This window comes from Melanotaenia boesemani, chromosome 8 (assembly GCF_017639745.1).
Source record: "Melanotaenia boesemani isolate fMelBoe1 chromosome 8, fMelBoe1.pri, whole genome shotgun sequence".
NCBI lineage: Eukaryota > Metazoa > Chordata > Actinopteri > Atheriniformes > Melanotaeniidae > Melanotaenia > Melanotaenia boesemani.
In genome coordinates, this window is record NC_055689.1 from 6,728,264 (window position 1) to 6,741,253 (window position 12,990).

At 39.8% G+C, this 12,990-nt stretch overlaps 1 protein-coding gene across 2 annotated transcripts in view; it reads left to right on the top strand.

The window, feature by feature from the left end:
• LOC121644538 (low-density lipoprotein receptor-related protein 8-like) overlaps window positions 1–12,990 on the top strand; it is a 134,438-nt gene that overhangs the window by 114,771 nt on the left and 6,677 nt on the right. For both annotated transcript variants that reach the window (XM_041992559.1, XM_041992560.1), the window contains exons 12-15: window positions 5,964–6,082; window positions 6,476–6,615; window positions 11,241–11,382; window positions 11,792–11,944. In XM_041992559.1, the coding sequence (XP_041848493.1) occupies window positions 5,964–6,082; window positions 6,476–6,615; window positions 11,241–11,382; window positions 11,792–11,944 (554 nt within the window). The remainder of the gene's footprint in view (window positions 1–5,963; window positions 6,083–6,475; window positions 6,616–11,240; window positions 11,383–11,791; window positions 11,945–12,990) is intronic.

Here is a 12,990-nt window from a genome sequence, read left to right on the forward strand (position 1 = left end):
GTGGTAAAGTTGTTTTAATGTAGAACCATGTTCAGGTTGGAACTCTATTGAGAACAGGAAAATATTAGCTCAATTGGTCAACTGACAGCAGGGTTTGTGCCACTTCCTGTATAATGGCGAATGATTTAAACCATCACAGGAATCCATTTTAATCATGCTGCTGTAAGAAGTCAGTGATAGTTTGAACAATAAGTTCATGAAGGATGATATTAATGAGTTTGAATTAGTTATACAGAGGATAAATTATTAAAATTATGGGACTCCCTGTTCCCAGGGGGCCGGGCTATGGTGTTGAGAACATCAGGACATGAAGAGACTTTTTTGTTTGTCCTGGCATGTTACATAAATATGCCACATTTCATCATGTCGTTCAAAGCAGTGGTTGGAGCTGATAGATTAAATATTTACAGGGGGCGCTATAGAGCCACATAACCAGCATATGTGTATTTGAATCAGTTCCAGGTCTGACCACTGTCCTCCCTGCCGAGTTTGGTGGAGATTAGGAGTACATTGGGTCAGTTACAAGTACTTCCTGTTTCATGGCGGTGGACGCCATTCGCCATGTTTTGCTTGAGAAACAAACTTGAGCTTTTTTTTCTGTAATATCATGAAAGGGTTTGACCTGATCCCAAGCACTTTTGAGTGTCTGAGGTTAATCCCGCACGAGAGTGACCCCGCTGCAGGAAAAATGCACTTCCTGTTTCAAGTAGGCGGGGCTTAGGCTAAGACCAGAAGTAGTTACATGTATCTGTTAAGGAGCAGACCCTGAATAATCCCTGTAAGTGTGATACTGATTGGATGAAAATTGAGGGATTTATACTCATTAATGATGTCATGGTGTCTTATCCAACCTTGTCATGGCGCCACGGTCTCACCATGCAGCGTTGAGCAAAGTCCAGATGACAACATCAGGACTTGTAGATGTGGTCGGCATGGAACTGAAGTGAAACATGGGAAGTTTGGTACAAAATGAGTGTTGTATTTCACAAATATTGGATTCAGTGCTTGATGATGAGGCGCCGCTGCTGAACGCCACCTCCTATTAGAAAATTTTCAATAACTTTTAACCACACATGCCTCTGGAGTGTTCAGACTGAGTTTGAGGTAAATACGCTAAAATCTGTAGGAGGAGTTCGTTCAAATGCAAGGCAAAGAAACATGCAAAAATGACCCCAAAAATGACACTTTTTTCAAAATGGCCGACTTCCTGTTGAAGTTATCATATAGGTCCAAGAGGCTTTTTTGTACATCCTCCCAAGTTCTATCAATATACTGGATTTCAGCCATATCGGTCAATGTAGTGGGCAGTTATGATCAATTAAATATTTGTAGGGGGCGCTATACAGCCGGATTTCAAATTTTTGCAGCATATGTCAATGTGGCTGAGTTCCCGACCTGTCCGCGCTCCTCCTTGCCAAGTTTGGTGGAGATAAGCAGTACAATGGTTCAGTCACAAGTACTTCCTGTTTGATGGCGTCGGGCCACTATTCGCCATGGTTACGTTTGGCGAAGGAATTTGAGATTTTCATTGTGGTATCATGAAAGGGTTTGACCTGTTCTGAAGCAGTTTCAAGTGTGTAAGTGTCATTCCTGAGGAGATGGACCCCGGCCTCTGAAAAAAAGCACTTCCTGTTGAAAGTGGGCGGGGCTTAGGGCTAGACCAGAATTGGTGATATGAATCTGTTCAGGGCCGGACCCTGATTAATCCCTGCAAGTCTGATGGGGATTGGATCAGAATTGAGGGATTTATAGTGATTTATGATGTCATGGCGTCTTATCGAAGTTCGCCATGGCGCCACAGTCTCGCCCTGCAGCGTAGAGCAACAGTTTTCACTGGATATCATCACCAACTTGTTTTCTGCTGTCTGACCCAGTTTGGACCTGGTTGTGTCCAAAACTTCAGATAAGTCGGTCTCCAAGTAAAAACCATGACTTTCTGTCGCCAGGGGGCGTGGCCAATTCATAACCCAAATATTGACATGTAGATGTGTTCAGGATGGGACTGGCATCATACATGGCCATTTTGGTTCAGATACATTGTTTTATGTGGAAGTTATATCACTTTCGTTCTTCACGGCGAGACGTCAAACTTTGAGGCCCCACCCCCTCCATGCCCTTTCTCCTATTAGAAAACTTTCAATAACTTTTAAAGAGACATGTCTTCTGGACATCCTGAGCTATTTTGGTAGCGGTACGAAGAAATCTCTGGGAGGAGATAGATTTTGAAAATGTCAGTAAAACGCCAAAATGGCGACTTTGACCAAAAATGGCCGACTTCCTGTTGGTTTTAGGCTGTTATTCCAAGAGGATTTTTTGTTCGCCCAAACATTTGGAATACATGTAGCGATTTTCATAAAGATTGATGAGGTGCAGTGGCGGGGCATCATAAATAGGTGGCGCTCTCATTCAATTTTGCCCGAACAGTCCCAATCACCACAAAATACGTAAATTTACACATTCCCTTGGGGGGGTACGCAAAATTAGGCACGTTTTCGTGCATGTTCAGGTCCCCTAAAATGCAATTTACTTTTGACAAGAAGAAGAAGAATAAGGAAGAAACGGAGCAATTACAATAGGCCTTCGCACCGCCTTCGGTGCTCGGGCCTAATAAAAGGAAATCCTCCTCTTGTGTGTTTTATTAGTGTTGCATCACTTCTAGACCTCCAGCCTCCAGTCTGCGTCCCGCTCTGCTGAATGACTTTCTGACATGCTGGCAGCAGACTGTCACCTTATTTAACTGGATGTATTTTATAACATGCAAGTTTTGTTTCACAATAACAGAACATATTTTAGTGCTTGAGGTTCTTATTAATATCATCTCCCTTTTTCCTGAAAATCCTGTGTTTTTCCCCCCCGAGTGTGCACTTTTAGGAGAATTAACATGGAATGTATGTCTTTATTCATTTCTGCAAGCAGCTTTAATATCTAACATGTGGTGTGAAAGGTAATAGTAGATTGTGCTGAAATGTCTCACATTTCACAGCATTTCCTCAGTTTTATTCTGGACCGTTGGTGTCGCAGTTTCCCGTTTTCACAGATTTTGTGTGTACATCTGGGTCAGAGTTGCCGTGGAGGTAGGAACATTTTGCCGCCAAGTTTGGTTTTTATAAATCCTAAAAGTTGACTATGTTTGGCATATGCTGGTTTTTGTTCCAATGCCAGCTTAAAAACCTTACAGACAAACTCATTTGGTTAGCATGTCTAAATTGTTAGATTTTTTATGTATTTCATTTAATTTAGTAGGATCACATTAGCTCCAACAATAAAACCTTAACTTCCCGGGGTCTGACACAGTATAAACACGTTACAAGATATATCACAATAATATCTGCCGTCGACACCATAGCTGATGATTTCTGCTTTGAATCTGTGGAAAAACACCCTGGTGCTGGTGTGTTTTTTTTTTTCCTCCTCACTCGTATACAGCTGGGTTTGCTACTAAACTTCTTATGATTGAAGCTCTTCCAGCCAATTAGCTGGGAGATCCCGCGACTATGGAAGGGGTCGAACGTTTTGTGTCTGACTCGTTCTCACTGGCAGCTAAATCTGTCTAGAAAAAAGCCCTGAGCAGCTCCGCCAGCAGCTGACCACAAACTGTCTGTATTTCCAGTCTGTATCTGCTGTTAACCAGAGAGAAAACACATAACATCTATCGAGGTGCAGGCTTTTTTTCAGAGGGACAGCTGCAAGTCCATAACATCTGTGTCATGATTCTGGCTATCAGTGAGTGAGTTAGCAGCCCTGATTTTTATTTTGTTGCAGTTTTGTTTTTCCCGACATGAGCTACCACTGAGTTTTGCGGTCAGAGGAGACTTGGAGGAAAAGTTGAAAGACCAAGTAATGGGTGGGGCTCATCAACATATGCACCCTTCACTGGATGTGAAAGGATCTGAGAAGTCAAACCCTGGTTGCTTGAGGGTTTTTTAAGATAAGTTATTAGGAGCTGGAGCGGGAGTTTAACTGGTGTTGCAGTGGTTTTGTGGAGCTGAAGGGACAGCTCCCAAGTGCACTTGACACAGATCTTTTAGATTCCCCCCAGTGATGGTTGTTTCAGAAATATCTTCCTTTCTCTGTGCTTTCAACAGCAGCTCTACACTTTTTTCAGCTGATATCTTGCGACATCAAACCACAGAGGTATCACTCCTGCTTCCTCGACTGCAACAAATCCTGTTTTTGACTCATGATTGGAAAGAAGATATTTATTTCCAAGACTTTTTGTAGTTTGAAACATTATATGATTGTTCTGCAATGAGTTGCATTAGAATATTTTTGTAACAGTCCTTTCATTTATTTATCTGGCTTATGCTAAATTTTTATATTATTATGCTACTAAAATTATATTTTCTAAATACTAAATACTAAATAAATATTTTCTAAAAAGAACACTGGGCTGCATGGTGGTTTGGTGGTTAGCACCGTAGCCTCACAGCAAGAAGGTTGCTGGTTTGAACCGGGTGGGATAGGGCAGTGGCCTTTCTGGGTAGAATTTGTATGTTCTCCCCATGTATGCGTGGGTTCTCTCTGGGTGCACCGGCTTCCTCCCACCGTCCAAAGACAAACGTGTGTGTGAATGTTTGTCTGTCTCTTTCTGTGTTGGCCCTGTGGTGACCTGTCCAGGGTGTACCCTGATAGGCTCCAGCTAACCTGCGACCCATAATGGACTAAGCAGTACATATAATGAATAATACATGAATGAACTATTGAATAATGCTAATTACGTCACTGTGTGACTAAAGCATCCTGCTTGTGGCAAACATACAGCGAGAGCCAAAATAAAAGATAAGTTGTATCAATTAAAATTACCAGATACAGTTGGCCAGGTGCATAAATGATATTTTAAAAAAACATACTAATAACTAAGATTAATAAAGAGAAAATATGCAGGGGAAATGGGAGCACCCCACTATTCTTCAGGCTTTGCATGCACATGTTGGAGGGAGAATTACTGTGGAAGACTTTGCTAATGAAGCCTTATAGGGATATTTAGTCTTCTTTTATGGATTAGGTGTAGTATTTATTAATAGACCTGCAGTAGATAGCAGCAGAAAAGCTTCTGATTTTCCAAACTAACAGTACTCTAACTGTTGTCAGATAAGACATTGACTATTCATAAATACTTTATACAACCACAGTGAAAAATAATAATGATTTACAGTCTAAATTTATTCACTTCCTGTTTTAAAATATGTTTTGACATTTGTGTCTTTGTGCTGACCATCACCTCACAAGGCGGTGTACGGTCCAGGCTTTCATCCATGCTGGCAACGTTCGGTGGTCCTCTGACTACATGTCACACACTTGCAGCTGCAATTCTCTGTTTGTGTAAATTCATGTACATTTTTCCTCTTGATTGTAATTCCATTCTTACCTCTGCAGGGTCCTTCTCTCTATCTCAGAGTTGGATTGTTTTTATGACCTCTTTCCAGTCAGCAGTTTCTATTTTTCTCCTGACTCCATAGCTGAGGCCATAAAATAAAAAAAAATATTTTCTATTTTTCCTTCTTCACTGATGAGTCTTAGTTTTATATTCAGGAAATCTGTGCCCTTGTACTGTTGTCTTTATTGTCTTTCTATTAATTTGTGGTGCAGTAAATTTTTTACATGCAAATTAGGTATTAGTGGAGTCCCTGCATGGCAAAAAATGGGATGGAAAGCAAGCTGTAATATGTTAACAGCCTTGCCATGACTGATACTTGTTGAAGAGAGTCATACATATACAGGGTTTTATAAGAATAAGAGTGCATGTACTGATTTGTGCCTTTACAACTCATATTTGTAGCTATGAAACTAAAGTATATTGTATCTGGTCAACTTTTAATAGTGAGTTAAAAAGTAGATCCATGAGACAGCATTATAAATTGGAAGCACCATACACAGTGCAGTTATAGAAACACTGTTTCTACATTTTTTTTAATTAAATTCCAACGCCATAAAATAACTAAACTTTATTTTCTTTGTTCCAGCTTTATGTACTGGTCAGACTGGGGCACACGAGCCAAGATAGAAAAGGCTGGTATGAATGGAGTGGACCGGCAGGTGCTGGTGGCCAATGACATTGAATGGCCCAATGGCATCACTCTTGGTGAGAAGTGTTTTTGGTTATTTCTTGATGAATCTTGTTAATGTTTTTAACACTCTGGTAGTTTTGTACAGAAACGCAGTCCTGAGAAGGCGCTGAAGCCCTCAGTCTGCACATTGTGGGTAAAAGATGAGCAAAATATTATTGGTTAATGTTAAACGGGTTAACAAAAACATCAACACTGTCTTTAAGTGACATTTGTTTGTTTCCGAATTTACACCATAAAATCTGTGGATGTGTGAAGGTGAAAATTTGACATTTTAAAAAGCAATCGATATCACCTGGAGGGATTTGCTGCATAGGAGTGTTTACCGCAAAGACAATCAATCGTGTTTAGCTTGGGAAAGCCCCATCTTCATCTTTGTGTGTGTGTGTGCGTGTGTGTGTGTTCCTCAGATGTGGCCAGCAGGCGTCTGTACTGGGTGGACTCCAAACTGCACCTCGTAGCCAGTGTGGACTTGAACGGAGCTCACCGCAGGACACACATGTCCTCAGCAGAGAGACTAGGACACCCCTACGCACTGGCTGTTTTTGAGGTTTGTGTGTTGCTTCACAGATTTATTCCAGCCCAGCAGGCTAGTCATACATTTTTAAGACTTTGGGCGGCTGTCTGTAATCTCATCCTGCCGCCATCTACATCTCTTTCATAAACTTCACATGAGTCTGCTGGCTGGCTGAGTGAAATCCTCTTCTATTCAATTTATTGCATGCTCAGATGGTGGGTGTCCTTGTTTATGCTCTGTTTGTTTTTCCTCTTGGGAATTACTTGTTGAGCATGCTAAATAGACACAGCTATAGGAGGAGGAGTAGTGTGAAGCAGACATAAGTTTTAGGTCACTAGCCAGCTTCGCTGTGAACATTTATTAAGGCAATCACAGAACATAGATTTTCGTGCCCATGAACCTTCAATTTCCTGGTTGTTGCATGTGCACCAAAGTCCCAGCTTGTTTAAAATTACTCCAGAGGCTTATTCCTCAGTGGAACACCTCTCAAGGGGAACTAGTCTTCGTGGAACTAGAGACAGGTTTCATTCAACATCAGACCAAAACTGTCAGAAAGCAACACCATGCTTCAGTTGTTCAATCACAATCCACTCTTTTTCTTTTTCCTAAATCTAACCAAAGTAAACCTGTTTATAAAGACGGCTGCAGTGCCTCCTACCGCACTGGCAGATGCTTGCACTCAGTCTCTTTTGGGCTGATTCTTCAGGCTCAAGGCCTAATCTCGCCATCCAATACCTGGAACCTGGCCTGTACACAGCAGGACCGTGCAGTCAGTAATACAGCCTTATATTACAACTAAATCACCATCTTTCAAATCAAAATACGTAAATTCATCTCCAGTAATATTATCTCAAGAATCAAGAATACTCTTAAAATAGACGTCAATATAAATTTATAACAATTTGTTTTGTTTCCAAATAGTGTACAACTAATTCATCATCAGTTAGCACCATAGTGTATTTATCTAATTGTCATGAACATGGCAACATTCGTATAAATTCTCGGCAAGTTTAGCTGCCTTTTGATTAAATGCGAGCAAGTACAACCAGCGCCTGCACCAGCTAACTGGTTCTCAAACAAAACAAAAGGAGGTGGCTGCGCGTAACAGTCATTGATCTGAACTTTACAGCAAGAAAATGAGCTTAGGAGACTAAACGCGTACCTGCAGCTGCTGGAAATCTGTCGCATCCCACACCTAAGCCGGGTGTGAACATCCAAAAACACTGTCCTATCTGGGCCAAAGCGCTTTTAAAATGATCTGAGGCAAAGTGAAAATTTGTTCTGTGGTCAGACTTGTCAGCAGACTGTTCAAAAGTCTGCATCTCTGATGGTATGGGGTTAAATTATTGCCAAATTAGTGTAGGGATGGCCAACTCTGCTTCTGGAGAGCCACTGTCCTGTAGGTTTTAGATTTTTCCCCATTTCTATGCAGCTGATTTAAATTGTTGGGTATTTCTGCAGAAATTGACTAGAAGCTCTTGGATCCATGTCATTTGACTCAGGTGTGTTGGAGCAAGAAAACATCTAAACCCTGTAGGAGAACAGCTCTGTAGGATTGGTTTTAAAACAACATCTGCTTCCATCCAGACAACATCTATTTTAGGGAAGGCCTTGCAAATTTCAGCAAGACAAACCACATCCTGCATCCATCACAGCAGCATGGCTTCACAGGAGAAGAGTCCAGGTGCTGAACTGGCCTGCCTGCAGTCCAGACCTTTCACCAATACACAACATCTGAAAGCAGGAATCCAGCAAACAAGGTCCAGGACTGTTGAGCAGCTAGAATCCTGCATCAGACCAGAATGGGACAACATTCCTCTCTTAAAACTCCAGCAACTGGTCTCCTCACTTCCCAGATGTTTCTATACAGTTGTTAAAAGAAGAGGAGATGCTAAACATCACTCTGGAACTACTTTATACAGACATTTTTTGCCAACAAATTAAAAATGGGCTCATATTTTCCATGAAATGGTAAAAAAAGGTCTTACTTTCAGCATCTGGTATGTTGTTTATGTCCTACTGGGAATAAAATATGAGTGAATCGGATTTGTAAATCGTTGTATTCTAGTTATGTTTACTTTTCACACAGTGTCCCAACTTTTTGAGAATTAGTGTGCAAAATAAAAATAATCCAAGAAATAAACAAACTTTATAAACTTATAAAATAATTTAAAATTCTAGTGTGCTGTGCTGTGTATGCTATAATCTTGGCATTTTTCACTCAGCACTGTAAAGTATCTCAGTGAAATTATAATTAATTCCCTCCAATGCGACATATAATCGATCCAGGACTTCTCTTCTCTCTGTCCTGTTGTAACTACAAGGTGACCCTCATGCTCAGCATGCTGGACATCCACCCGCTCTGTGTTATTGAGTAGACTTGTTGTAGTGTACATCGCATTACCGGCTGACTGATTCAAGAAAAACACACACATACACACACACACACACTCATGCTGCAGGGCTTGTTTTTATGCCGCTCACAAGGGATTAGCCTCTAGTTTCTAAGGCAACTGTAAAAAAAAAATTTGATTTGCATTCTTTTTTTATTTTTTTTCCTTATTTTGTTGAAGTTGTAAACTAGGGAGACTAAACTGAACAAAAATAACTTAATAAATGATAAGTGCAGTTAAATTTAGCCTCAGGGCTTCTGTGTTTTCTTCTTAGTGGAATTTATTTAAATCATTTAAGGATTAATGTTGAAATAAAATGAAAAGGGTTCGCCACTTCAAACTCTCAGACATTAGCATTAAAGATTTAATGCATCTCTTTGACTCATTCATCCCCTCATTATATTAGCATTAAAAGGCTAATTGGCAACTTTTCTCAGTCAAAAGAAAACCATTTACACTTACTATGTCAACAACAATAAGTGTGTGTATATATATATATATATATATATATTTCACTCACTCCCTGTATATTATTATTATATTTAAGACAAATACATCTCAATGAGAGCTGAGCCCATCATAAAGAGTCTACATCTGTTGTTTTGTTGGATTGTTTTTGGTTGTAAAATATTAACTGGGCTCAAACTTAAATATTAGCTTGCTATTTAATTAGCATGCTAACATGCATTCACCTGCACCTGTGTTGTTACGTCATTACAGATTTGATCAAATTAGACAGAAATAATAGTACATGAAAAGAAATAGTGTCACAAAAATTTTGTTCTTATTCACTGTTGTTGAAATTTTATTGCCTGATCACACTTTCATAAAAAAAGCATGTGGCAGCCTGGGTACAAGAGACTTGGACAAGTGTAATAAATTGTTTTATATTTGGATTTTTATCCTCTGAGTGAAGGTAGGAACAGTTTCAGCAGGTCTCTGTACGGATGTAAGGGCCGACCCAGCATGCACTCTGCTTTTGTTGCAGCCATTGTTGCTCCTTTAGCCAGAGTGCTGCTTTCTGTGATGTGAAATTAAAGTGGCAAAAAAAGCTAAAATTGTCGCATGCAGCTGTTTTCTTTGCTTTTCATCCAGTTTTCATGCTTTGTTCTCTTTGTAACATAAGCTGTTGCAAAACTCCCTTTATGGTTCCAGATTTTTACTAATGGACATTATATTGTTTTAGTGTCATCTCTGATAGTTACATGTTGTTTTCTAGTTGTATAAGGAGGACTACACACAAGCCACATTTCACATGCTGACTACACAAAATCCTTTGTGGAATAAGAAGGACCCAGTGTGATTCAGCGAACACATTTTTTAATCTAAAACCATGATATCACTGGCTTTGTTTTACCAGCTCAATCTTACAAATTATCAGCATTACAGAAAAACAAAGCAGATGCCATAAACTGAAGGTGCTTTTATGTATTTTTGCATTCATGTGTCCAGAAGCAATTTAATATCTGACAGATTATCAGGTTATTTTTGGTCCTTGATATCCAGTCCAATTTATTTGTAAAGCACATTTAAGACTAACAGCATTGTGCCAAAGTGCTGTACAATAATAGGATAAGATATACAAGAATGTATAAATATTCATAAACACACACATACATCTATACACACATGCAACATAAACATTACACACGTCAGTGAGATGTATATTTACATGATTTATATCATGCATTTCACTTAAAAGTTATTTAAAGAAGGAAAGTTTGAAATTTTTTGTAAAGTATGAGTTTGCTCATTTTAGACCTTACGGGTGTCTAACACTCAGTTATAGTGCAAACATATCGTTCTTGTTGCTTCAGTCTCATACCAACTATACCCAAAGTCATCTGGGAACCATAAATGTCAATTTATAAAAGCTTCTGTCCCGTGAACAAAGAGATATCTTGCTGGATAAATGAAAACCTGCTGCAAGAGGGAATGAAGGTGAAAGGATCACCTTAATCTATCTGATGTATCCTCTGCGGAGCAGAATATCTGTATCCAATTTAATGCAAAGATATTACAGCCTTGAGCCTATTGATGGTCTGACCCACCGACAGCTCAGCGCTGCTCCATAAAAAATCCATAACCTGTATAAATATATAAATCTTTCTTTACAATCTATTGTTGCACCATTTAAAATATCACACCTCATGTAGCCGTCACTAAAATTAAAAAGCTGAAATCATGTGAAAGTCAACATTTCCTTTAAATAACGTACAGTTTACAGTATGACCTGTATTGTGATATTTGTTCTCTGTGTCTCAGGATCGGATCTACTGGACAGACAGAGACAAGGCAGCAGTCTTCATGGCCAACAGGCTAACTGGTCAAGACATCCAACCTTTGGCTGAAAACCTCAATGACCCCCATGACATTGTGGTCTTCCACCAGCTCCGACAGCCACAAGGTGCGTGTAACAGTCGGTGTGAGGCGCAGTCTTAGTTTCCTCCACTCACTGTGAGATGAGTTACAGACCTCTGTGACCATGTTTGGTCCTTATGACTGTGTCCACCCAGACACATGGATAAATAAACGATGGTGAGGCGGTAGAAGGATCACAGCTCTTCACATACATCTTCCAGTGAAGTTTCTGCTTGTTCATGTTATTTTGCCATGTTTTATCTCTATATATCCAGTTTAATCTTGGTAAATTCTTGTGTTTTGGGAAACAGGATCATTCGCATCTATATTGGATTTTATTTTCTTTGTTTTCCCCAAACTAATGACATTAGTGTAAAGGGAATTCTTACAGTGCTCATTAGGATGTGCTGCTGCCTCTCTGTGTGTGATAACCATAACTCTGCTGCTGCTTTCAGGCCCTGACAGCTGTAATCTGGGCAGTGTAGTCAATGGAGGCTGCGAGTACTTGTGTCTTAAGGCCCCACAGATCACCGAACACTCGCCCAAATACACCTGCGCCTGCCCGGACGGACAGGATCTGGGGCCTGATATGAGGGGCTGTGTGCCAGGTGAGTTGGTTTGTTAGGATTCTTAGTAATAGTGGGGGAACCAAATCCACAAAGACATTTACTCAAGGAGGAGCAAACTGAAAATGCCTCACAGCTGCAGATCATTTTAAAATGACAGAAAATCCTACATAAACCTAAAATGAAATGCAGGACAAAACGAGTGAAAAGCTGCAAACAAAGACAGAATTTTAAAAGGAAAAGAACGACCTTGCAATTAACTGTTTTTGAAACCATCTACTACAGACTACTCATAGCAAGTAATCTGCACTATGCAGTACATACTACATGCGACGCTCATTACTGGCACACAGTAAGCTTCTAAGTGGTTAATGCCATTGCTTTCTATGGCATTTTTAAACAGTTTCCTGTTTAGAAAAGCAGAAGTAGACGATGACATAGCTTCATTTATCTTGTTTAAGTCTCATAGAAGAAATTTAGATCCATACTGGAGAATTTTTCCAAAGCATTACACCATCCAGGTATTTCTGTAGCTTTTGCAATAGCTCACATACTGCACTAGAATTTGGCTAAATTAGTACATACCACAGATATAGTACACAGCAGAGTCCTTTTTTTCAAGTCTCAAGTCTCTGACCACAAGTCCAAGTCAAATCACAAGTCACTTGTTGTAGTGAGTAATCTGCCATATGACGCCTGTTGTCTGGTCTGCTTAGAAGACTGCATTATAATGCAAGGAATATAAAATCTGTACTCACCCTTTACGTACCAGCATTTAGAAGCAGCATTGATCTGTAGCTTAAACTGACTCGTGCTCTGTCCCTCTCCTCTGGATGATTTCTCTGTTTTAAAGAATTTTGAAAACCTGTAGATGAACATGGAAATTTATTCTGATTAGTAAAGGTGCTCTTAACATAACTTATCTAAGAGTTTTTAATGTGAACCAAAATCCATCTGGACCCACTGAGAAATTTTAAATAATAATGCTACAGTCCATATAATATGTAGGGAGGGGGGCCAATATGCTGCACTTTAGTTTATTATGGATTCCTCTTCAGTAAAACTGGGGACATGATGACTATAAGCAG